Genomic DNA, 24,548 nt, shown 5'->3' with positions numbered 1-24,548 from the left:
GGGCTGTACATGAACAATTGTCAGCTGCCTCTCCCCTTTGCCTCGCTGCAGTGTGGTAGCCAGGGACAAGCCCTGGGAAGCCGGGTTTCTGTAGGGAGGGGCAGGGATACGCCAGCTGCCCCAGCCACGCTGATTCCCAGGGCGGAAGGTTGAAGGCAGGCCAAGGATTCTGTGATAATGAAACCCGGAAGGGACTATTTAGCTAATCATTGTTCTAATCTGGAGCACAGAAGGACATTCATGGTTCTGAGGAGAACAGTGGGTTATATCCGTGGCTGCTGAGTCCTTCCTTGGTCTCTCAGGCTCTGTACTGAGTCCCATGGCCTCCCAGCTGTGATCTGGAATCCAACCACTGGTAGAGCCGAGACGGGTAGGGGCAACCCAGGAGGTGTGGACCCCTATGTCCCCCAGCTACCCTCCATTGCTGAAGAAGGGGGGCAGCTGTAAGGATCAGCAACTCCGCAGATGAGGGAGCTAGGAAGCAGATCTGGGATGGAGGGGTACAAAGTCCCAGGTGTAGTGACATCTCAGTTGAAGTTTCCAGCCAGGACTGGTGTCAAGGTTCAGAGACTGATGGATGTATATGGAGGTATGGGCAGGTCTTGGTTTTTCTTTTGGTCTTTGGGTAACACCCTGCAGTGCTCAGACTGCTTCCTGCTCCATCAGGGGTCACTCCCTGCTGTTCTGGGGTTCAGACCCCACATGTCCCAGTTCTGACTCCTCTTGCTCTGATTAGCCAATTTAGCCCGCAACTGAGGGGCCTGACTTGAACTGTTGGGGGGAAGGGGTTCCACAGGTTCCCAGGCTCAAGTGCCTTGGCAACTTACTTGTGATGCCCCCAAAGGGCCCAGACCCCCTTAGAGCTGGAGTGATAGCACAGCAGGTAGGGCGTTTGCCTTGCATGTGGCCCAACCCAGGTTCAATTCCCAGCATCCCATATGGTCCCCCAAGCATGGCCAGGAGTAATTCCTGACTGCATAAACCAGGAGTAACCCTGTGCATCGCGGGGTGTGACCCAAAAAGAAAAAGCAAAACAACAACAGCAAAAAAAAAAAAAAAAAACCAAGGTGCCCAGGCCCCAAAAGAGAGGCTTATGTGGCCTCTGTCTCTGGCCAGTTGGAGTTCAGGCTTAGAGTTAACTCAATTGGGAATATTCTGGAGCTGAGAGCAGGCTAGCTGGCTGCTCAGACACCCTTATGTACCCCATCCCTGTTCCAGCCTCCCTCAGTTTACAGGAGTGTATGTGTGGGGTGGAGTCTGTTTCTGAGAGGGCTTGTCGCATTTGCTGCCCTTCTTCAAAACCCCAGACCACCCAGAACACTGTCTGAGGTTCACAATCGTGACCTCAGAACATGGCTGGTATGAAAAACATTAGCTTCTATAGAAACAGGCACATACGGGCGGGAGAGCAATAGGACAACAGGGAAGGCACTTGCCTTGCACATGGCCAAGCTGGGTTTGATTCCTGGCACCCCATAGAGTCCCTCTCGAGCACCTTCAAGAGTGATCCTTGAGCACAGAACCAGGAGTAAGTCTGGTATGGCCCCCAAACCCAAACCAACCCAACTACTACTAAGGGCTGGAGCAACAGCATAGCAGGGAGGGCGCTCACCTTGCATGCAGCTGACCCAGGTGTCATCCCCAGCATCCCATGTGGTCCCCTGAGCAGTGCCAGGACTAATCCCTGAGCACAGTTGGGTGTGACCCCAAACCCAAAATATTGGCTTTTTGCCTCCTCCTACAGAAGTTTCTAGATGGGATGTCTGCAGGGGCTCAGGCTTTGAGCAGACGTGAGGCCAAATGCCCAGCGCACTCTCTACCAAGTACCTCCTTACATTGGCACAGAAGTTTATTTCTCTGGGGTGGGGATTATATACAGCAGTGACCCGGGATCCCATCACTCCCACCCTGGAGGGGCTGGGAGTGGGGGCCAGAGAGGCATGGGGAGAAGGCACACAGTGACGGTAGCCCGGAGGAAGCTGAGAAGGAAGGGTGGGGGGTGTAGTGTGCTCTGGGAGGCCCCGATGGGGAGACTGAGGCTGAGCTGGGGCAGCTGGTCCCGAGGGTTTGTGCCGGTGGCTCCTTAGCCCTGGGTTACAGGAGGACACAGGGGCAGCCTCCACTCTTCTTCCTGGGGGCGCTGGGAGGGCTCGGTGGAAGCTCTTGCTCCTGGAACTGTCTGTGGGGAGAGGCTGGTGAGTTGGGGGGTGGCAGGGACCTAAAGAGGGGTAGCCTGGAGGGCAGGATGGAGCGCAGCTCACCGGATAGCCCGCACCAGCTGCTCGAAGGCCTCATCCACGTTGAGGCGCAGTTTGGCCGAGGCCTCGAAGTAGGCCACGTGGTGGGAGGCACAGAAGGAGGTGGCATCAGATCGGGATACCTGGGTGTGGGGGACAGGGGTTTAGGTCTCCAGGATGGTCCCAGAGAGGGTGGGAGGCGGGCACGCTCTACTCCAACGAGGGCTATAGTATGGTCTGGGGGGCATCTCAAAGAAAAATTCCAGAAGGCGGAGAGAAGAGTTTAGTGGGGAAGAGCAAGACGCTTTGCCTTGCATGGGGCAGACCCAGGTTTAATCCCCTGCATCACATAGGGTCCCCTCAGCACCATCAGGACTGGTCCCTGAACAGGGCCAGGAGTAAGCTCTGAACACTGCTGGCTGTGGCCCAAAAGTGAAAAAAAAAAGTTCCAGGGAGCTGTGGAGGGGTGCTGGGCTCTGGGGCATCAGCTGCCAGCCTTTTCAGCTGCAGAGGGCTGGGATGATGGGCAGAGAAGTGAGACAGGTGCCCCAAGGCCTGAGGACAGCGCTAGGGTGGACATTTGCTCTAGTAACAACAGATCAGCTCTGTGCGCAATTCTGGTCCCTGGGATACAGGGTCAGAATCCCAGAGATAGCGATGCTCCACATGCATCGCGGCATGAAGAACTGGAATGTTCTCCCAGGGGGTGCTTGGCAGTGCTGTGACCAATGGGGCAAAGCTGAGGTTCTGGAGGGGAGCGGGGGGGGGGGGGGGGGGGGGGAAGGGGGATCGGTACCAGCCGTGGAACCAGGGTGGACAGAGACGCAGGTTTATGGAGGAAAAGTTGGAAGGTAGGTGTGCCCACCAGTGACCCAACCCAACCCCCCCCCGCCGGAACCCCCACGTGCAATGCTGGGGACCCAGATGGGAGCACAGTGGAGGACAACTCATGATGAGGGAGGTGCAGATGCAGAGGCGATGCAGACACGGGGGAGAGGCAAGAGCCGCCCTTCCCTGGCCCAGGCAGGGGAAGGTGGGAGGTTCCCGACCTGCCGCTGGGCGTCCAGATCGGCCTTGTTCCCGACCAAGACGACGGGAAAGTCGTCGCGGTCCTTGACGCGCAGGATCTGCGTGAAGAGCTTGCTCACCTCGTTGAAACTGCAGCGGGACAGGGCGGGAGGCGTGAGCGGCCCCGCCCCGGCCCGGCCCCGCCCCGCGCCCCCGCTCACCTCTGCCTGTCGTTAATCGCGAACACCAACAGGAAGCCGTGGCCCGCGCGCATGTACTGCTCCCGCATGGCGCCGAACTCCTCCTGCCCCGCCGTGTCCAGGACTGCGGAGAGCGGGGTGCAGGCCGCCTGGGGATACCCGCTCGCCTCCCTCCACGACCCGCCGCCCGCCCCGCAGCCTCCTCCCTGCCGCCCTCACTGTCTAGCCGGGCGGGGATGCCATCCACAGAGCAGATCTTCGTGTAGGAGTCCTCGATGGTGGGGTCATAGTCGGACACGAAGTAGGACTGGTGGGGCGGGGAGAGAACACTGTGAACTGGACCGCCCGCCCCTTCACTCCTCCCGGGGGCCCGGGGGTCCTGATCTCTTGCCCTGCCCCTTCCACTCGGGTCTCTCTCCAGCTCTCTGGCTGGGTTAAAAGTACACGGGGACAGTGACTCCGGGCTGTGTGCGTGAACTGATTACTTCCCCTCCCAACCTCAGTTTCCGCCTTTGGAAAAGGAGGCTAAGAATGTGCCGCCTTTCGTTCAGCGTGGGGGAGTCACCGGCGCAAGCCTTTGCACACAATGCCTGCATATAGAGGTGCTCAGTTATCGGGGAGTTCTTGTGTGGAATATCTCCCGTCTCCTGTCCCGATCTCGCCCTCCTCGGTTCTAAAGTCTCCTCCCCTGGGAAGGACCTGGTTCCATCCAGTGGTGGAGAAGCAGCCCCACCCATGTACTGGCCCCTCCCTTCCTGCCTGGGTCCTTGCCTGCCTCCAGCTAGGCTGAGGGCCAACTTCTGTGTCTGTCCCAGGGTGCAAGGGCTCAGTGCTGGGGCCTTTCCCATCTCCTGCAACCCCTGCCCCCCCAGTGCGGGTGCTGGCTGGTTCTCTGGAGGAGCCTGGCACCCCAGGGGCAGGGACTCTGTGGGGTTTGGCAGAGGACTGAGGGTTGCCCTGCAGAGTGGGCTGTTTCAGTACCCAAACTTCTGGATAAGGAAGGGTATTCAGGAGAGAAGGGTGACTTGGCAGCTGGGGGTTTGAGGGCTGTATTCTATTTGGGAAGAGAGATTGGTGGGTTGCTAGATGAGGAGAAAGGGATCAGGTTCTGGGGGAATTAGGGGCTGTCTTCAAAATTGGGATGAGCACTGGTGCCCCAGATTGCCTGGCACCTTTGTCAGAGAAGATTAGTTTGGGTCTAGAGATTCTTAGAGATGCTGAGAAGCGTTGACAGGGCGAGCAGACTCCCAAGGAATGGGTCTTTCTGGGAAGGTCAAGAATTGGGGAGTTTGTTCGAAGATGATTTATGGGCTGGCCAGGGTTTCTGACAGGCACTGGGGAAGCAGAGTGAAGGAAAATTCAGGATAGAGGAGCTATTGGCTTTCCTGGGGAGTGTCTAAGGGTGGGGTTCTTAGTACTTGGGGTGTTAAAGTTCCCTGGAACGGCCAAGGGCAAGGGTCTTGTTGCCAGTGTCCTGAGTCTGAGAGTGCCTGGGTCAGGGACTGGGTAAGCCTCAGGGTCAGCCTGAGCACAACTTCTCGATTAGGGGTGGGGAGTGTCTGTTAAAGGGCTAAGGATCCAAACCAGGAGAAATGCAGGGTGCTGGGTAGAAGTTCCAAATAGCTCCTAGGGGAAGCTGGGATTCGGGGGTGGGAGAAGGAACCCCAGGGCAGGAAGGAGGTACCCAGAGGGGCCGAGGGTGAACGTGTTTAGGGGATAAATAGGGTCATTCCATGATTTAGAGTGATCCCAGCAGGTGCTCAGGGTCAGGTCAGAGGTGAGAGGGGTTAGAGGATGGTGGGCGTCAGGATGCAGGAATGGAGGAAGGACCCTTCTGTAGAGGTGAAGGTCCCAGGGGACCTCAGGATAACAGTCCCAGGAGGGGGAGTATTAGATTAGAGGATCTCACAGGAGGATCTCAGTGATGGCTCGCGGGGAAATCGGAGTTTCAGTGATCCACCAAAGGGCTCAACCCTAGATCCCCCGGGCACCCCCCCGGACGAGAGCCCACTACCTGGATGAACTGGATGGTCAGCGCGCTCTTGCCCACGCCGCCGCCGCCCACGACCACCAGCTTGTGTGTCTCGCTGGGTGGGGGGTCCCAGGGCCCCGGCCCCCCGCCCCGGGGCCGCCCCCACCCAGTCCCGGACGCCGCCCCGCTGCTCATGTCGCCACTGCTGCCGCCGCCGCCTCTACCGCGGAGGGGGGTGTGGGGGGGAGCCGGGCGGGTCCTGAGGGCGGGCTGCGCACTTAAGGTTACTGCATAATCATGAGCTCCGGCCAGCAGGGCCAGAGTCTCGGGACACTTAAGGAGGCGGCAAGGCCAGGGGAGGCGGGGTCATGCTAATGAGAAGGCGGGGCCGCGCTCGCCGCGGCCGGGAATTCCGAGCGGGGCGGGGATATGCTAACGAAGAGCCGGGCTCAAGCCCGAGTGGCGCCACGCGCTCTCCGTGGGCGAGCTGGCTGGGGGCGGGATCATGCTAAAAAGCACTTTGATTCTTTCGGTAGCTGGGTGCAGAAGGTTCTTTGGGGTGGGGATATACAAATGATTGGCTGGAAAGTATTTCTCAGGGCCGGGTTCCCGAGGCCTTGCTCTAGTGGGCGGAGCTCGTCGGCTCGCGCGCGGCCGTATATAGACGCGCTTTGGGGGAGGGGCGGGGCTGAGTGGAAATCCCACCTCCGTCCTGGGTTTGCCGTTTAGCTCCCGGCCTGGGTGTCTGGCCTACAGGCAGGGGTGTACTCCCGCCCAGGGGACTCAGGCTTCCGGTTCTTGCTGGTCCCACCTAAGCGGAAGACAGATTTGGGAGGGGAGATAGAAACCCGTAGAGCAACAGCCGGATAACGGGGCCGGGCGGGGCCGTGAGATCACTGCATTCCTAATCCATGAGCCAGGTCGTCCAATCCCGGACGTCTAGGTCACCGGGGGCCGCGGGCCACGATTTCTGAATCTTGGAGGAGGAAGCTTGAGATCCAAACACCTGAGTCCCAAGGAGATAAGGGGTCTGGAGAGCTATACTTGAGTACCGAGGAGATGCAGATCTACACTACTACTAGGGTTTAGAAATGAGGGTACCTAAAACGGCAATCCTGGATCCACGGGAAATGGAATAGTACGTTATACGCTTGAGATCAAGAATGAGTCCGAGTGAATAAGGAAATGGGAGCCCAAACGTCTCAGGTCTGAGCGAAAGGAATCGGGATTTGGACTTTGCTACCCTAAGAGGAGGAGCCTGCCCGGCGGAACACCTCCTGGATTCTAAATTTGTACCACGCTGCAGGACTACAATTCCCTTGCAGCAGGCTGGCTGAGCCTTCGACGTCACGTCCGGTCCCGACGCGTCTTTCCGCGCGCGCGCGGAGCACTGTGGGGCCTTCTCGCGGGCTCGCGCAGTCCCACCCCCTTCACCTCTCACCCCGCGGCTGCCCCGTGCGACGGGGGCGGTGCGGACTACGCCTCCCGGCGTGCCTCGCGCGCTCCCCTGCCGGAGCGCCCCGCGGGCTGCCGGGAAACCGAGTCCAGCGCCTTCCCGCCAGCCTTCACGGCGCGGCTCCCGGCACTTGCAGTCCCGGCAAGCTCGGCGGTGCCTCCGCCCCGCCCCGCCCCGCCCTCCGCGCGCGCCCCGCCCCAGTCCGCCCCGCCCCGCGCCGGGGCCGGAGCCGCAGCCCGAGCGGCGGGGTAAGATGGCGGTGGCGGTCCGGGCCGCGGGGCTCGGGCCTATCGGGGTGGGCGGGGCGGTTTCGGGCTCGCTGGCCTCCCCGGGGCCCTCACGACACGCCGCGGGGCTCGGAAGGGTTCACGGGCCCGCCTCGGGCCGGGCAGCGGCGGCGGAGCCTGGCGCCGATCGGGGGCCTTCTCCAGGCCCCGGGACGCGTCTGTAGGTGTCGGGGTGCATCTGCGGGGCGTTCCCGGGGGGACCGGGGGCGTCCGCGGGGCCTGGGCCGCGCTAGAGTCTGTCTGCCATCGTCTCGCCGGTCGGGGTAGTTCTTCCAGCCAATGTTGATCGTCTTGATGGGCTGACGGGAGGCTGGGGTCTGTTTGGAGGGTTCTGGGGCCATCTTGAGGGCCGTCCCGGGGGTGAAGGAGGTCCGCAGGGCCGGGGGCCCCTGCAGAGCCTTCTCCAGTGCTCGCGGTCCGCCTGGGATGGCCGGGAAGTGTCTGCACCCGCTGACCCGGGGATGCGGCTCCCCTGCTTTCCGGGCCGGGGCCATTTAGCGGGTCTGGGAGAACTATTCGAAGCCTGTGGGGGTCTGCGGAGACCATCCCCAGGGTGCTAGGTGCCCAGCCAGGGAGGGAAGCGAATACAGAGATGCACCGAGGGGCCGGGATGGTTTCCCACGGCTGGGGAGTCTCGTGGTGACAGGAGGCAAGGGGCAGTTCGCAGAACTCGGTGGGTGACTGCAGGTGTACCCGGGTCTGGGTTCCATTCTGATCCAGGACATGGGGTGGAGAAGAAGACAAAGAGTACTGGAAAGTACCCTCGGTTCAGATGGAGCAGCGCTTTAGGAAGCGATCCCCGTGAAACGTGCACAAATTCTACCTTGCTCTGGAGTCCAAGAGTATAAAGATGTGGCCACCCCAATGTGGCCTGCAGGCTTTCTGCCCCAACTCATCTCCTGTGAAGCCTTTTCCAACTCTTTTTGACCTGGATCGCCAGTAAGAAATAGTGGTGGCACACGGCTCATTCCCGGCCTCGTGTATCTATCTGCAGGGCTACCCTAGTTGCAGAAATTAAAACCTCCAGAGATCACTGGGTCCTCTGAGGTGTCTGAGGGATGCTTTAGAACCAGTTCTTTGTAAAGCTCTGGGGCGCCACGGGGTGGGAAATGCTAGTCGGGAGGGACCTTCCCAACCGCCTGCAGAGCCTTCCTGTGGAAGGTCCTGGTCACCCGGAGCGGGTCTGCAAAACCTGGGCAGGGTGCTTCATTCCACCTGCAAAGGTGGGGGTGAGTCTGTGAGTGAGCACCGTGGGGGTGGGGACAAAGCCAGGCGGTCTGGGGAGCAGGTTTGTGCCTCCCCTAGAGGTGCTGGAGAGTAGCTGAGGCTTATGAGAGCTGGGTACAGTGGTGGGAGTGTCTTTTGGAAAGAGCCTCAGGCTCTTAGAGATCCAGGAGTTTGCATGCAGGCCCTTGGAGCCAGTTTGAAAATCTGGGTAGGAAAGAGACCTGTGAGAGGTCTCTCCCAAGCGGAATGCAGTGGAGGGGGCGGGGGAGGGTTAGGGAAGGACATGCCAACAGGGAAATGGGGCATTCAGAGCTAATAATGCAAATTCTTGTTACCTAGCCCCACCCCCAGGCTGCCACTCACTGGGCACCCCAAAATTTCAGCCCTTCATTCCCCTCACCTCTCATAGATGCGCTGAGGAAGTTGCAGTTGGGGGTTAGGGAGGTAGAATCTTTCCAGGACCTTTGAGACGAGCTGTGCCCACAGCATCTGGAGCCTGAATCCCCAGGGTTGCCGCTGTGCTGCTTGTGCTTGAGGCCAGTAGGATGCTCGGGGCTCAGCTTCCAAGAAGTGCAGAGTCTGCGGGGTAGCAGAGGTGCCCGGGATGCTGGGCAGTGCTGGTCACAACTGGTGGCCTGCAGCTGGAGTGGAGAGAGCTTGGGGCTGAGTGCTTCGTCTTGCAGGAGGCTGAGTAGCAACCCTGGCACTACAGGGGCCCCTGGGCCTCACTGGGTGTTGCCCCCCCAACTCAAAACCAAGAAAATTGAAAAAAAAAGTTGCATGTTGGTTTTCTTTTGAGTTTGAGCCACACCTGGCCATACTCAGGGTTTACTCCTGGCAGTTCTCTGGGACCCTGTGGGATGCCACATGCAAAGCCAGCACCCTCCTCACTGTCTTGTCTCTCTGGCTTTGCACGCTGGTACTTCACTCAGTCCTAGTGTCACTGGATCGCTAGAAACAAGCATTTGCGTCACTCTGTGCTGAGAGTTGCTGCTGTTAGGAAGTTGTGTATTGTGTAAGGTGCCCCCCACCTCGTGGCACATACCTCAGCTGGGATGAGGGGGGTCAGGTGCTTGTTTAGGGGGTGGTCTGGACTCCCGCTTGGCGGTAAGGTCTTGCCCCTGGGCTGGCTCCCAGAAAGGCGGGTGGTGAGGCATGAGTTCTGGTTGAACTCTGGGGACAGGGGTGTGGGGCAGGAGAATGGCTCAGACCCCTCTGGAGGGCTGTGGGGACCCCCATCCCTGCTTTCCCCAGCCTGACCCCAACTTTGCCCTCACCTCCTAGGTGACCATGGAGGAAGAAGATGAGTCTCGAGGGAAGACGGAGGAGTCGGGCGAGGATCGGGGGGACGGTCCGCCTGACCGAGACCCCACGCTGCCCCCCTCTGCTTTCATCCTGGTGAGGCAGCCAGAAGCCTGGGGCTGGGGAGGAATCTAGGGGAGACGGTGCCCCATGGAAGGGACTGGGTTTGGGCTGCCATCGTGTCTTGTCTCTACGGAGGAAGCCCCTGCCCATGGCCAGCCTGCTGCTGACCCCCCCCTTTCTCTCCGCCCTTCTTCCTCCACCTTGGCGCCAGCGGGCCGTTCAGCATGCTGTGGGGAGTACCCTGCACGGCGGGCTGCCCGACGAGAAAGGTACGCCGGGCCGGCTTCCATCCGGTGCACCTGGTGGGGATACCCCCCAACCTTCCTACCCTGTGTGGAGCCCCCAGTCTGGTGGAGGGAGATGTAGTCAGGACCTGGGGGAGCCAGAGGGCGCCTCCGCATCATCAGGAAGCCCAGCTAAGCCAGCGTGGAAGGGATCCTAGAAGACTTCTTGGAAGAAGTGTCAGGTGAATTGGCTCTCTCAGGATGTCTTAGAGTTGTCTGGCGAAGAGGCAAACCTTCAGGGCAGTGGCACATGGTCAGGAGTGGCAGAGGCAAGGTGGCTGGACTGAGGCATTGTTCTCAGGGCTCATGGGCCATGGTGGGCAGCAGGAAGGGCTCTGGGGGCCAGAGTGACTGGGCCAGAGTCCCCCACCTAGACCAGTCGGAGAAGAGAGGGCAGATGCAGAGGAGCATCTGGGCCCACACAGACAGATGTAGGTGGGGCCGGAGCCATCCAGGCTGGTTCCCAAGTCAGAAGCTAGACTGGGCTCCTCCCTCCTGAGAACCCCCTTTCCTGTTCCCCAATCTGGACATCCAGAATCCAGACCCTTGTCACCAACCCACCCTGCAAACATCTCTCCTGCAGAAGGTTCTCGGTGCCATGGCCTCCGATGGCGGTGCTGCCGGAGTCCCCGGTCTGAGGCCCGTTCCCAGGAGTCAGGGGGGACTGACACGGCTGCTGTGAGTAAGAGGGGCAGGAAGGCTGCTCGCTGGTTTCCCAAGATGGGTGCGGGGACAAGACCTCGGGACGGACAAGCCCCGGGGCGGGGGGGGGTGTCTCAGGCCTGGGGTACTGAGGTGAGGGGTGGGGCTTCCCTGCCCGCTCCAGGTGCTGGACGTAGCTGCAGACAGCTTCCTGGCGGGACTGGTGAGCGTCCTGGATCCCCCGGACACTTGGGTCCCTAGCCATCTGGACCTGCGGACTGGCGAGTAAGTTGAGGGGCTTCCAGAATGGGACCTATGTTCCCTCGCCCCAGGCTCACCTCACCCCTTCTGCCCTGCAGAGGTGAGGACATGCTGGAGCTGGTGGCCGAGGTCCGAATCGGAGACAGGGACCCTCTGCCACTGCCTGTGCCGAGCCTGGCGCCCCGGCTCAGGGCCTGGAGGACGGGCAAGACGGGTATGTGGGCCTGGGGTTGGGGACAGGTGGCCTCAAGAGGGACCAGGCGCCGGGGTGCAGGAAAGCATGGTCACTTAGATGTAGACTTGCCTTGGTGGCGGTTTTGGGAGCCACACAGCGGGGGGGAAGGGGAGTGGGCATGCTGAGCCTGGCTGCCAGCAGAACTGTTGCTCTGGCCCTCTGGGCCAGGCCCTGGCACTCAGATGAGCCTCAGGGAGAACAAATGTACCTGTGCCTGAACCCCCAGCCTTCCTAGGCTCAAGAGGGACCTGATGGCTGGCCCTGGATTCAGCTGCTTTGAAGGGACTGGGACTGTAGCACGTTCAGCGGCAGGAGTTCTCAGCAGAGCCCTGGACCTGCGCCCTTGACCCCCAGGCTCCTCCGAGTCTTGGGCCCAAAGCCCAGGTGTACAGCTTTAGTTTGTTGGTTTGGGGGCCACACCCAGAGGTGGTCAGGCTCTGCCTTGAGGGGATTATGTATAGAACAGGATGGAACCTGGGTCTGCCGTGCGCAACCTTCCCCAAGAAAGGCCGGTTCTCCCAGCTCATTTCTCCCAGCTGCTGCGTGTACAGCCTGTCGGGCCCTGGGGCTGCTCTGCTCTTTCTCCTGGGGCTGTGTGCTTCTAGCAGTGCTGGGGTTGCCCAGGGTACGGGCACGGGTCTTGAGGGTGCCCCTGGATGCCCTCGCTGCCAGCCTCATACTGGTTGGCTGTTAACTGGGGCACCTGGCTGTGACTGATCCAGGCCTGGGCCACTGTTCTAGCATCTTCTGGTGCAGGTGCCCTGACCTAGGCCTGGCACCCAAGCCAATTGCTCAGACATGTGGAGTGATGAGGCTGCTCCAGCCCCCTTCAGAGCTAGAATTGAGGCACACAGGGCCTGGTCCTGCCCCCTGCATGAGGGCAGCGCCCTCACGTGTCTTGGCAGTTCTGGGGTTGATTTGGGGGCCCGGCACCAACTTGTGCCTATACCTGCCCAGTGGTGCCTGGGGACCAGCCATGGTCTCCCTTGCCGGAGAGGGGGGTGCAAGGCAGGTAAGGCTTCTAAGAAGGCAGGACTGGGGGACAAAGACAGGCTGTGAACTGTCCCAGCTCTAACACGTCCTGTCTCAGGAGGCCGGAATTATCTTTTTGTTTGTTTGTGTTTTGGGATCACATCCTGGACTTTTGGGGGCTACTCTTAGTGCAGTGTTTGGGTTGAACTCCTGGCCCACTGAGCTGCCTTCCCCCAAAGTTTACCCTGAGCCTCTCTGTAAAGAGGGGACTGCCCTGAGACTCGGTGCTTCTGCCAGCCCATCCTTGCTGAGCCCCATGGCTCACGTCAGGCTGCTGCTGGCCGATCTTGAAAGCCAATGGCTGTGTCCGGTGGGGAAGGAGCCAGGGAGCAGCATTGGCCCTCCGACCTACCCTTGGGCACTTAGGGAAAAGGCAAAGGTGTCTATTGCCTCAGTTTCCCCTGGGACAGCAGGGCAGGGAGAAAGCCACAGCCCTGACGTGTCTCCCTTTCTTTTGCAGTTTCTCTGCACTCGCAGGCAGCTCGGTCTACCTGTGCCCGCCACCTCCTCACCCTGGGCACCGGAGATGGGGGTCCTGCCCCACCCCCAGCCCCCTCCTCCGCTTCCTCCTCCCCTTCCCCTTCCCCCTCCTCATCCTCTCCTTCCCCGCCTCCTCCCCCACCGCCCCCAGCCCCACCAGCCCCTCCAGCCCCCCGCTTTGACATCTATGATCCCTTCCATCCCACTGATGAGGCCTACTCCCCCCCGCCCGCCCCGGAGCAGAAGTACGACCCCTTTGAGCCCACGGGCTCCAACCCCAGCTCATCAGTGGGGACCCCTTCCCCCGAGGAGGAAGAGGAGGAAGAGGAGGAGGAGGAGGAGGAGGAAGAAGAGGAGGAGGAGGAAGAGGAGGGCCTGTCCCAGAGCATCAGTCGCATCTCTGAGACCCTGGCGGGTATCTACGATGACAACAGCCTGAGCCAGGACCCTCCAGGTGACGAGAGCCCCCAGCCGGAGTCCCAGCCCCCGCCTACTGCCGCCCCGGGAACCCCGCCACAGGCCGACTCCACACGGGCTGAGGGCGCCACCCGCAGGCGCGTTTTCGTGGTGGGCCCGGAGGCCGAGGCCTGTCGCGAAGGAAAGGTGTCGGTGGAGGTGGTGACGGCGGGTGGCGGCGCGCTGCTGGCTCCCGGAGACTCGGAGATCGAGGAGGGCGAAATCGTGCAGCCCGAGGAGGAGCCCCGCCTGGCGCTAGCCCTGTTCCGTGGCGCTGGGGGCCGCGCCCCGCGCCCCGCGCCCACCACGCCGGCGCCCCCGGCCCAGCCCCCGGCCCCGCCACCTGCGTCCCGCGTGGGAGCCGCCGCTGAGGGGGACGACTTCCTGTCCCTGCACGCCGAGTCGGATGGCGAGGGCGCCCTACAGGTGGACCTGGGAGAGCCGGCACCCGCACCCCCCGCCGCCGCCTCCAACGCCACCGACGCGCGCTGGGCTGGCCTGGACCTGCGCCGGAAGATCCTGACGCAGCGGCGGGAGCGCTACCGCCAGCGCTCACCCTCGCCACCCGCCGCGCCCCCCGTGCCCCCTGGCCCGCCCTCCCGCAAGAAGTCGCGGCGCGAGCGCAAACGCAGTGGCGAGGGCAAGGAGACGGCGGCGTCGGGGGCCTCGGGGGCACCACCCGCCCCGCCGGCCCCCGCCTCCCCCTGGGACTCCAAGAAGCACCGCGCCCGGGAGCGCAAGCCCGGGACGCACGCCTCGTCCTCAGCGTCCGCCCGCCGCCGCTCCCGGTCCCGGTCCCGGTCTCGGTCCCGCTCGGCCCGGCGCCGCTCCCGGAGCCCTGAGCGCCGCCGCGGGGGCAGCCGCCGCTCGCGCTCCCGGGACAAGCGGCGCCGGCGCCGGCGCTCAGCCTCCCCGCCGCCCGCCACCTCGTCGTCTTCGTCGTCCCGGCGGGAGCGGCACCGCGGCAAGCACCGTGACAGCAGGAAGAAGAAGAAGCGCTCGCGGTCGCGGGGTGACAAGCGGCCGGGGGACGGTGACAAGGCCCCGGGCGCCGTGGCCTTGAGCTCAGAGCGCGACCGCCGGCGCGGCGCCGTGCCGCCCTCCATCCAGGACCTCACCGACCACGACCTCTTCGCCATCAAGCGGACCATCACCGTGGGCCGGCCGGACAAGTGCGACCTGCGCGGCGCGTCCCCCGGCCCCGCCGCCTCGCCCAAGCGGGAGGTGCTGTACGACTCGGAGGGGCTGAGCGCAGAGGAGCGGGGAGGCAAGGCCGACAAGGACCGGCGCCGCTCGGGGGTGGCCTCCTCTTCCTCCTCGCGGGACAAGGGGTCCCGGCGGAAGGCGCTGGACGGGGGCGAGCGGGACAGGGACAGAGACCGGGCTTCCAAGAAGGTGCGGCCGCCCAAGGAGTCCGCGGCCTCCTCGGGGACCTCGGCCAAGCCTCCGCTCAGCAGTGGCTCCGGCTCGTCCTCCTCATCGTCCTCGTCGTCCTCGCGGAAGGTGAAGCTGCAGTCTAAGGTGGCAGTGCTCATCCGTGAGGGCGTCAGCAGTACCACACCCGCCAAGGAGGCTTCCGGGGCCGGCTTGGGCTCCATCGGAGTCAAGTTCAGCCGGGACCGGGAGAGCCGCTCGCCCTTCCTCAAGCCCGATGAGCGGACGCCAGCGGAGGTGGCCAAGGCCACACCTGGCAGTAGCACCAAGCCCAAGAAGACCAAGGTCAAGGCAAAGGCCGCGGCCAAGAAAGCCAAGGGGACCAAGGGGAAGACCAAGCCGTCAAAGACACGGAAGAAGGTGCGCAGTGCCCCCGGCAGCACCGGCAGCGGGCCCGGGACGCTGAAGAAGTCCAGGGCAGACAGCTGCAGCCAGGCCACAGGCCACAAGGGCTCCGAGGAGACGTGGTCTGGGGAGGAGCGGGCCAAGGCCCCGAGCACCCCACCCCCCAAGACAGCCCCCCCACCGCCCGCCCTCACACCGGACTCGCAGACGGTGGATAGCAGCTGCAAGACCCCTGAGGTCTCCTTCCTGCCTGAGGAGGCTGCTGAGGAAACTGGAGGCCGTGGTGGGGTGGAAGAGGAAGAGGAGGAGGACGAGGAGGAAGAGGAGGAGGAGGAGGAGTTGGAGCAGCAGCCGGCCACCAGCACGGCCACCAGCACGGCCGCTGCCGCCCCAAGCACTGCCCCCGGTGCCGGCTCCACCACTGGGGATTCAGGCACTGAGGATGGGCCAGCAGCCCGCGTCCCCCAGCTCCCCACGCTCCCCCCGCCCATGCCCTGGAACCTGCCTGCGGGCGTGGACTGCACCACCAGTGGCGTCCTGGCCTGTGAGTGGGGGCCTGGTTGCAGGGGGGAGGCAGGGGGGATGACTTGGGCAGACAGAGAGAGATGGGCAAGAAAGGAGCCGGTGGGAACAGGCTGCAGGCTTGTGTGCAGAGGGTTCTAGATGGAAGGATGGGGACCCTCAAGCTCCCCTGCCAGCCAGAGGCCCATGTCGCGGGGAGGGGTCAGAAATGGGTGAGCTGGAGTCTCCTGCTCCAACTGGCCGCGTTCCTATCCCACACACATACCCCCAGAGGCCTGAGGACAGGCCTGTGGCCCTGACGGTCACCCCCATCTCTTTTCCCGTCGACTCCCCATCTCCCCCATCGGTTCTTGGCCTCTGCAGTGACCGCACTTCTCTTCAAGATGGAAGAAGCCAACCTGGCGAGCCGAGCCAAGGCCCAGGAGCTGATCCAGGCCACCAACCAGGTCGGTTTCCCTGGGGGGACGCTCCAGCTAGGCCATGGAGCAAAGTCTCGGCTAGAGGCTGCTGGGAATGCAGGCTACTCATTCCTTCCTCTCTTGACTCAGTTTCCCTCCATTGCCTTCCCACAGATCCTCAGTCACAGGAAGCCCCCCTCTGGCCTGGTGACACCTGCGCCTGTGCCCACTTCTCTGGGCCTCCCCCCTGGTCCTTCCAGCTACTTGCTCCCTGGCAGCCTTCCCCTGGGGGGTTGCGGCTCCACCCCTCCCACCCCCACCGGGCTGGCCGCAGCATCTGACAAGAGGGAAGGCAGCAGCAGCTCCGAGGGACGAGGAGACACGGACAAGGTGAGTGAAGCCGGGGAATGGTTGGCTGATGGTGGCGGTTCGGCAAGAAGACGGGGACAAGGCCAGAGCTATGGTTCAGCAGGTAGGGCACCGGCCTTGCACACAGCAGGTTTCCCTGGCACCCCATGCGGTCCCCCAAGCACCACCAGTAGTCAGCCCAAATGCTAGGACAGAACAGGGACATTCACGAGGCTAGCAGTGCCCAGGGAGAGTGGCCGAGGCTGAGTCCTGGAGGTGTGTCTGAGGTCACATCCAGAGTCTCGGGTGAAGAGATCGTGCAAAGGTTATGGCACTTGCCTTGCACATGGAAGCCAGCCCTGGTTCCATCCCTGGCACTGTGCACGGTGCCCTGAGTATCACTGGGAGTGACCCTGAGCACTGCTGGGTGTGACCCCCCCCAAAAATATAACCTAATAGGAACTCCTCAGCTGTTAAGGACATGAGTTTCCACTGTCTTCTGCCCCTGGGCCCCTGTCCCCACACCCCTGGGCCAGGCCAGACCATTTCCACAGCTCCTGTGTCTGGTCAGGCTCGGTGCCCTGTGTTTGGTTCGAGTTCTAGCTGCTGCCTCGTCTGCCCAGCAACTTGCTAGGGGTGTTGGCGTCACACACCCTCACACTCCCCCATCAGCCCCAGGAAGGCCCAATGAGGAGGGGCACTTGCTCTGGGTTTCCAGTGCAACCCCCAGAGGTGGTGGCAATGGCTGTGTCCTTTGCCACACCTGGAGGGCCATGGATTGTGACCCTTTTCTCTGAGGAAACTCACTTCCTTTGGGGCCCATGGAAGCTAGAGGCGGCACCAGGTGAGCGGGTACCTCACCGCAGGGTTCCCCTCGTCATGGCTCTGCTTCCCAGGCTCCCGTGGCTTCCCCAGACACAGCCCCACAGCAGCAGGTGCATGGTCCCTGCATGTGGGGGGGGCCCTGGGTCCATCCTGGCACTGCCTGCCCAGCACTGGATCTGAATGGACACAGGAGTTTGGGGCCGTATCCTTTGCCACAGGAAGGGCTTTTCAGGTCACACCCAGCAGTGTGCAGTGCTCATGGGCTTGCTTTTTGGGTATCTCCCTTTCTTTTTTTTGGTGGGCGGCGGGGGAGTTTTATGGCTACATCTGGCCATGCTGGGAGATCACCCCTGGCAGGGCTCAGGGGACCCCATGGGGTGCCGGGAATGGAATTCAGGTCCACCTTGTGCTAGGCAAATGTCTGCTCCCCTAGTCCTATCACTCAGGCCCTTCCCTTCCTCTCAGTGAAGTAGCTCTGGGGTCTCTCAACTGCTCCTCATCCTGTCCCTCCACTGTTACTCTGCTTCCACTCTCTGGATAGGCTTTCCACTGGCAACCTTATACATCCTCCCTTTGGGGACTGTCCCCAGGCCAGCCAGAGAGGGGTCACTCCCTGGCCAGTATGCCAGGGCCCTGGTGCTGTTCAGAGCTCCTCGGGGTTGATTGTGTCCTCAGCACAGCTAGGCCAGTGTCTCGACCAGCATCCATGCTGACCTGCTTAGAGTTGGGCCTCTTTTGTCCTGGCCATGGCCACCTGGGGGAGCATCAGGGCCTGTGGTTTGGGGTGAGTGTACACAGGACAGGACTGCCCCAGAGGCAGGATCCCCGCGGGTGTCAGCGGGCTGCTGTTGTGCCTCACACAGTACCTAAAGAAGCTGCACACGCAAGAGCGGGCGGTGGAGGAGGTGAAACTGGCCATCAAGCCGTACTACCAGAAGAAGGACATCACCAAGGACGAGTACAAGGACATCCTGCGGAAGGCTGTGCACAAGGTAAGCCCAGGCATGTTGGGGGGGAGACTGCCCCCACGGCCATCGCTGACCACAGCTTCCCCCCACCCTACCCCCCAGATCTGCCACAGCAAGAGTGGGGAGATCAACCCGGTGAAGGTGAGCAACCTGGTACGGGCCTACGTCCAGCGCTACCGCTACTTTCGCAAGCACGGCCGCAAGCCAGGGGACCCTCCTGGGCCCCCCCGGCCACCTAAGGAGCCAGGACCCCCTGATAAGGGCGGTCCAGGCCTGCCCTTGCCCCCCCTCTGAGCCCTGCCGCCCCATCCCTCCTTTGCCGCCTTGGAATTCTGGACATATTTATGGCTCGGCCTCTGCACCACCCTCCCCTGTCAGCGGGATGATCTGGGGAGTTGCAGGGGGAAGAGGAGAGCCCCACCCCACCCACCTCTGCCCAGCACCCTGGTCCCCAAACCTAGCCCCATGTCCCTCTGTTCGTGCCCCCACCCTGTTTCATTAAAGATTTCATGAAATGTTCCCCTTTCCTGCGCCCTCTGTCTTCAGAACCAGGTCCTGTTGGGCTGGGGCCCCTCAGCCCCTTGGCAGGGAGACCAGGCTGCAAGGGGCCTCTCTGGCCCATTGTCTCACGCAGTGCAGACGAGACCAGAGTCGGACCCAGGCAGGTAGAGGATTGGGCTGGGGCGTACAGGGTCTCCGTCTCCACAGTACTTGGGGCATCTGAGGGCTTCTCCCTTGAACCCAGAAACAGGTTCTTTGTTGCTCTGTGAGTCAGGGATGGGGAACCTGATCCACCCTCATGACAGGAAAACTGAGGCACATTGCAGCCAGGGCCGCTGGCCTCCCCCTCAGCCTTCATTCCCCAGAATCCAGCTCAGTGAAGAGTGGGCGAGCACAGTTGGAGAGGAACAAGGTGAAATCCCCCCGTGGGAGAGTCATAACAGTGGAGTGTCTGCTTCCTGACCAGGCCCGCTGCTCCCTGTATGCTCCTGAGACTCACTTGGGGCTCACCTGTGAAATAGGGGCCCTGCCTCTTTGCAAGGTCCCTGAAGAGAGGGGATGTCCAGGAGAGTGGCCCCTGCAGCCCCTTGTGATGGGTAAACAAACCCTCTGGAGGAAATGGGAAGGGGTTGAGACAGGTGGAGGGCGTTTGTGTGCTGTGTGTAAGCTGAGGCTGCACACCGGGAGGAAAGATAAAGGTCACCAGGCCGCAAAGGTCACCGGGCCACAGTGATAACACAGCGGGGTGGGTGCTCGCCTAGCACCCGGCCAATGTGGGTTTGATCCCCAGCATCAGTAGGATCCTCTGTGCACCACCAGGGGTAATTCCTGAGCGCAGAGCCAGGAGCAAAATCTGAGCGTTGCCAGGCGTGATAAAAAAAAAAAAACAGACCAAAAAAACGGCCGGGGCAGTGGCTCAGTGCTGCAAAGCAGAACACGCCTCTCTGAGGGGCCTCGCAAGAAAGGAAAACAGCAGAGGGGTTTCCTGGGCTCCCAAAAACTGAAATCAAAAGACAGAATAAAAAGCAGCCAGTGCACTGGGATACGGAACAGAACTAAGGTTCCCTGCCCAAGGGTGGAGAAGGGGTGGAGGCGTGGGGGGAGATGAGGAAAAGATTCTCCTTACAAAGAAAGGCAAAGTGATTTTTAATGGAAACCCAGAGTTGGCCGGCTGGGGTCCTGCTGTGCCAGACCGGGCCCTACTGTTCCATGTCCTCCAGCATGTCCTCCAGGTAGGCCCTGTACTGGTCCGAGGACAGGGCCAGTGGCTGGGGCTGGTCAGAGATGTGCAGTTCCACGGCGTTCAGCGAGGATGCACCCCCTTCCCTCGCCATCTCTAGAAGGCTCTTAAGGCACGTGGGGACAACCTACAGGAGGCAGCAAGACACCCCGTTGGTGACCATTGCCAGCAGCACCCCTCAACACCCCCCACAAATTGTTCACATCCGTGGCCGTAGGCAGTGGCACTTGCCCTGTGGTTGGAGATTCCTTGGGCTGAGGCTGCCGGGGGTCTGCGCCCCTCGAGAGGTCAAAATCACGCCTGAGAAGCTGGAGCTCTGGGCGTGGGGCCTCCTCTCCCTCAGGAAGAGCCACCCCCCCCCCCGCCGCCTCCCCCAGATCCAGGCCCTCGGGCACCTTGACCATCACCAGCCTCTTGGTCCATGGCTGTTCTTGGCGCCACAACTCCCCCATACAGAACCAGAGGGTGAAGTGTGGCGAGCTTGGCTTTCCATTGATGAAGTCGATCAGACCTAGGAACCAAGAGCCTGTTCAGGGGTGGGGGTGGGGGCAAAGGACCCTCTACCTGCCCCCTATCCCCATGCTTGGGTGCCAGCCTTCTCCCTTGATCTGAAGCTGCACCCCAGGTAGCTGGGTGCTGTGACCAGGGAAAAATCCCATTCACACCCACACTCAGCCTCCCTTCCCTTCCTCACCCCAGGGAGGGCAAAATCCACCCCTTCCTCCCCCAAGCCTCCCATCTGGGGGGTTCTGTGTCACCCTGCTCAAGTTCCTGCTGAGGGTCCCTGCTCACCGTCTACTCTGCAGCCAGGAGCCAAGAACTGCCCTTAGGCAGTAAATGCAAACTCTCCTGGTACTTTGCCTTCCGTCTACACTCCCCCAGTGGGGGCTAGAGGGACTCCTGCAAAGCCCCTAAGGCGCCATCCAACTTGCACCCACCCAGCAAGCAATGAAGCAAAGGCAGAGAGAGAGAGAGAGAAGAAGGGCTATAGGCCTGAGCCCTGACAGCCTGAGCACTGAGGACCTGAAATCCATGTGACTACAAAGCCAAAGCCTGAACCGACAGCCTGAGTAAGCAGGACCTGGATTCCATGCCCCGGTGGTTACACAGCAGAAATCTGAACTGCTCACCTTCCACGAAGGGCCTCAGGTTGAACACATATTTTCCAGGCTCCTTGGGGACCTCACCATCAGGTCCACAGCTGTCCGGGGGCAGCAGCTCGTCCCCCAGGGCCCAGAAGGTGTGGCAGTGACCCAGCCTCTTGACACAGAGCCACTGCCCCTCCCTCCAGAGCCATAGCCCCCGGCCCAGGGAGCCCAGCACCCGAGTCACATAGTCCTTCACAACCTGGTCTGTCAGGAAATTGCCAGGGTCTGGCAGAGCGACGGGCAGTCCCTGCAGTGTCCCGTCGTCCCCCGCATCTGGTCCTACCAGCCGCAGACCCGATGGGCAGGAGAACGTGTGCTGGAAGACCTGGCGGCCCCGGTAAAAGGCCGTCACCTCGAAATCCCAGGCTGCGTGGAAACAGCAACAGGACAAGGAGAGGATAAGCAGGTGTCCCCTCCCCACCCTGCCCACCCCCTCTGCTCTACATACCATCTCTGGGCACCAACTCTGGCATGGCTGCGTTGTCAGAGGGTTCGAAAGCAGTGTTATCTAAGGGCGGAAAGGTGGGCTCAAGGGCCGTGTTCTGAGCTGAGGGCACCCTATATTCAGGGGCCAAGCCCAGGCCGTTCAGTAACACCAGAACTTCCTGGAAAGGGGAAAAGAACAAAACAAAAGGCCTGGGCCTTTCCACATCCTTTTCTGGTTTCTGATTTTGCTTTTTTCTGGTACCTGGCTGTGCTCAGGACTTTGCATCTCCAGCGTTCCGGGATCATTCCTGGTGGGACTCAGGGGGTGATATGGGATGCCAGGAACCAAACCTAGGCTGGTTGCATGCAAGGCTGCACACTCAGCCCTTCATATCCTTTTCTGGAGCCTTCGACAGAGGTGCAGCCCAGGGCACAGTGCCAGGGCCCAGAAAAGAACCAGACCTCCCCACTGCCCTTTGTGGGTGCTGGGTCTAGCTTTATGCTCCGATCACCAGGGCACAGGAGGAATGACAGGATTTCAAAGGGAATTTGGGACAGAGCAATAGTACAGTGGGTAGGGCATTTGCCTTCATGTGGCTGATGGGGATTCAACCCCGGCATTCCATATGGTTCCCTGAGCACCGCCAGGAGTAATTCCTGAGCATTGCCAGGTGTGACCCAAAAAACAATAAAAAGCAAATATACACACACAAAGGGGATTTGGCCTGATACCAAGAAAAGTAAAATATTGGGCTGGGGATAAGATATTGGGGTGTGGCGGGGGAAAGGTGTTCTCTGAAATCCCCAGAGTTAGGAAGACTGGGATGAACAGGGAAGGTGTAGCCTGGGGAAAACTGCATTTCCTGCTGAGGTTGCTGGAAGCCAGGACAACCTGGAGCAGAGGGTGGTGCCGCAAGGGAGGCTGAGCAGAGGAGAGAGAAATGTGGGCATGGGGACGCTCCATTCTTTATTCCCCCCCTTGATTTGGGGAAATCAAGGGGGGGGGAATAAAGCCCAGCCCACAGCGGGTAGGGCATTTGCCTTGCACGTGGCCGACCCGGGTTTGATTCCTCCGTCTCTCTTGGAGAACCCGGCAAGCTACCGAGAGTATCCCGCCTGCACGGCAGAGCCTAGCAAGCTCCCTGTGGCATATTTGATATGCCAAAAACAGTAACAACAAGTCTCACAATGGAGACGTTACTGGTGCCCGCTTGAGCAAATCAGTGAACAACGGGAGAACAGTCCTACAGTGGTTTGGGGGCCACTCCTGGTTAAGCCTGCAGAGATCACTGCCGGTGGGGCTTGTGGGGACAGTGCTGGGGATCAAACCCTGGCCAGCTGAATACAACGCAAGTGCCCTCCCTGCTGGGCATTCTTACCTGGGAGTCTGGAGAGTTGTCCATCTCTGAAGAGTCCCCAGCTCCTGTGGAGTTCGCTGGTGAGGGGAGTAGGGGGTGCTGGGGTGCTGGGGAGCCCATCCCACCATGGAGCACACCTGGGGTCACAAACTCATAGATCTTGTGTGGGTCCTGGGGATCCCTGCTCCGGTCATCAACGACACGCAGACCCTCCTTCCGGTTCAGAGCAGCTCGAAAGTTCCTCTTACAGGTCGGCAGGTCAGGCGGATCTCTCCCAGGGACGTAGGCACCGCTGGCCTCTGCCCAGGCCTGGGAACCCAGAGCATGGGGGCAGTGGGGAAGGCTGATGGAGATCCCGCAGGGGGTCCTAACCCCGTCCTGCTTGGGTCCATTCTAACCGGGTAAGGCTCTCCCACCCCCAAACGCTCCATCACCACCCCTCAAGTCCCGCTTGCTTCCACCTTTCAAAACTTTTTCTTTGCAGGTCCAGCAACCACTTGCTTCTCCCTCCCCTTTTTGAAATCACTGCATACAGCCCCTCTCACAATTGCCGTTCGCTCATTTGGAGTTAAGTAACCTCGGGAGCCGAGTCCGGCCTCTACAGTTCCAATACCCGCCTCCAGCATTCTCGGAGAGCCCGAGGACGCATTCCCTTCGTGTCCCCTCCGGGTTTTCCCGATTATTCGACTATTCCCCTAACTTCACCGCGCCACCACCTGCAGGCCCCGCCCCCGGCCCCTGGGGGTGCTCCCTACATCCTCCGCCCCGGGCATGCGCCCCGCGGCTTTCCGGCGCCCGGGACCTGGCGGGCGGCGGGGCTCACACGCACCAGAAAGATTCTGAAGTCCCCGGGCTGGGCGTCCTGCCGCAAGCCGTGCTTCCAGGGCACGCGGAAGCGCGTGTGGCTTTCATCCAGCCAGGCTACGCCTTCAAAGGTGCCCTCGTCCAGAGCCGACTTCAGCCAGGGCAGAATCCGGGGCTTGGGGGTTCCCATGCTCCGGCCTGTGCACATGAGGCAGTTTCTAGGCATGGGCAGTCAGCACCGCGCCCACTCCCAGCCGGAGGTTTCCGCACCCCCCTCTCTCTCCTCTCTCTCGGGCTAGCTCTTTCCGCACCCGTTGATAAAAAGCTCGATTTCTCCAGTAAATCGAAACTACTTCGCCCCTCTCTCCCGAGACTTCCGCGCAAACCCTACAGCCCTCTATTCCTCTAGGGAACACTCCCTCACACGGCACCCACTGCACGTAGCCCCATTTCCAGCGGGGGGCCTCCCTTCTAGTTATTGCAGTGCCCACGCCCCACCTCTCTCCCTCCCACTGGTCGCCGTGTGGACGGCCGTAGTTTTCCCGCAGATCCATTCGTACACAGTCGGTGCTGTTCCTTCAAGACTCCTGCCAAAACACCAGGTCTTCCTGCTCCGGCGCGCGCCCCCTTTCCTTTCGGGGGGACACTGAGATCCGCCACTTTGCTCCGACCCCACGACTTCTTAAAGCGCCAGGTGGGGCTTTCCTCTTCTCACCCACTTGCCACACTTCACCCGGACCGCAGGCAAGACCCCCCTTAGCCCACTTAGCCCAGCAAGCAGAACAGAAGTTCACTCTCGGTTTCTCGCCCTCGGCCCCCACGAGTCCCCGGGTTCTTCCGTGTTACCTAGGGCCACGGCGCTCGGGGGCGCGGGTGCACCCGGCTCGGAAATCCGGCAGCCCCCAGGCTCGAAGCTGCACATTCTTCCCGCGGGCAGAGCTCTTAGAGCAGCTAACTGTTCTTTCCAATCGATTTCTGGACCTGCAAACAACTTTCTCCTTATTTGTGTGACAGACTGTAGAGTGAATGGGGCGGGTCCGAGCCAAAGGGCTGGGCCCCGCCCCCCCGCCAGGTCTTTTTTGGATTTCC

General features: G+C 61.5%; 3 protein-coding genes across 5 annotated transcripts; 1 reads left to right on the top strand and 2 right to left on the bottom strand.

Annotated features, from left to right (window-relative positions):
- Nucleotides 1–1,843: 1,843 nt before the first annotated feature.
- Nucleotides 1,844–5,698, bottom strand: RRAS (RAS related). The gene is made up of 6 exons (XM_056136597.1): nt 5,460–5,698; nt 3,665–3,752; nt 3,467–3,569; nt 3,287–3,395; nt 2,262–2,380; nt 1,844–2,179 (listed from the first exon to the last, which is right to left on the bottom strand). The coding sequence occupies exons 1-6, from the start codon at nt 5,610–5,612 to the stop codon at nt 2,095–2,097; spliced, it is 657 nt and encodes a 218-aa protein (XP_055992572.1). The 5' UTR covers nt 5,613–5,698; the 3' UTR covers nt 1,844–2,094.
- A 1,330-nt stretch (nt 5,699–7,028) lies between these two features.
- On the top strand, nt 7,029–18,504 carry SCAF1 (SR-related CTD associated factor 1). Of its 2 annotated transcripts, none has more exons than XM_056136055.1 (11): nt 7,029–7,121; nt 9,672–9,785; nt 9,964–10,021; nt 10,620–10,714; nt 10,863–10,963; nt 11,038–11,153; nt 12,667–15,465; nt 15,807–15,889; nt 16,016–16,231; nt 17,878–18,006; nt 18,085–18,504. In XM_056136055.1, the coding sequence occupies exons 2-11, from the start codon at nt 9,678–9,680 to the stop codon at nt 18,274–18,276; spliced, it is 3,897 nt and encodes a 1,298-aa protein (XP_055992030.1). In that variant the 5' UTR covers nt 7,029–7,121; nt 9,672–9,677; the 3' UTR covers nt 18,277–18,504. The 2 variants fall into 2 exon arrangements, with proteins under 2 accessions (XP_055992030.1, XP_055992031.1); XM_056136056.1 differs by lacking the exon at nt 7,029–7,121 and adding an exon at nt 7,130–7,320.
- Nucleotides 18,505–19,612: 1,108 nt separating this feature from the next.
- Nucleotides 19,613–24,516, bottom strand: IRF3 (interferon regulatory factor 3). 2 transcript variants are annotated; one of them, XM_056136418.1, is made up of 8 exons: nt 24,306–24,516; nt 23,485–23,657; nt 22,793–22,964; nt 22,677–22,720; nt 21,320–21,476; nt 20,854–21,237; nt 20,119–20,234; nt 19,613–19,850 (listed from the first exon to the last, which is right to left on the bottom strand). In XM_056136418.1, the coding sequence occupies exons 1-8, from the start codon at nt 24,379–24,381 to the stop codon at nt 19,683–19,685; spliced, it is 1,290 nt and encodes a 429-aa protein (XP_055992393.1). In that variant the 5' UTR covers nt 24,382–24,516; the 3' UTR covers nt 19,613–19,682. The 2 variants fall into 2 exon arrangements, with proteins under 2 accessions (XP_055992393.1, XP_055992394.1); XM_056136419.1 differs by lacking the exon at nt 22,677–22,720 and having other exon boundaries at nt 21,320–21,379.
- Between the last annotated feature and the right edge of the window lie 32 nt (nt 24,517–24,548).

This window comes from Sorex fumeus, unplaced genomic scaffold (assembly GCF_029834395.1).
Source record: "Sorex fumeus unplaced genomic scaffold, SorFum_2.1 ptg000122l, whole genome shotgun sequence".
Lineage (NCBI taxonomy): Eukaryota > Metazoa > Chordata > Mammalia > Eulipotyphla > Soricidae > Sorex > Sorex fumeus.
The sequence above is the reverse complement of the archived record's forward strand: the minus strand, read 5'-3'. Positions and strand labels throughout refer to the sequence as shown.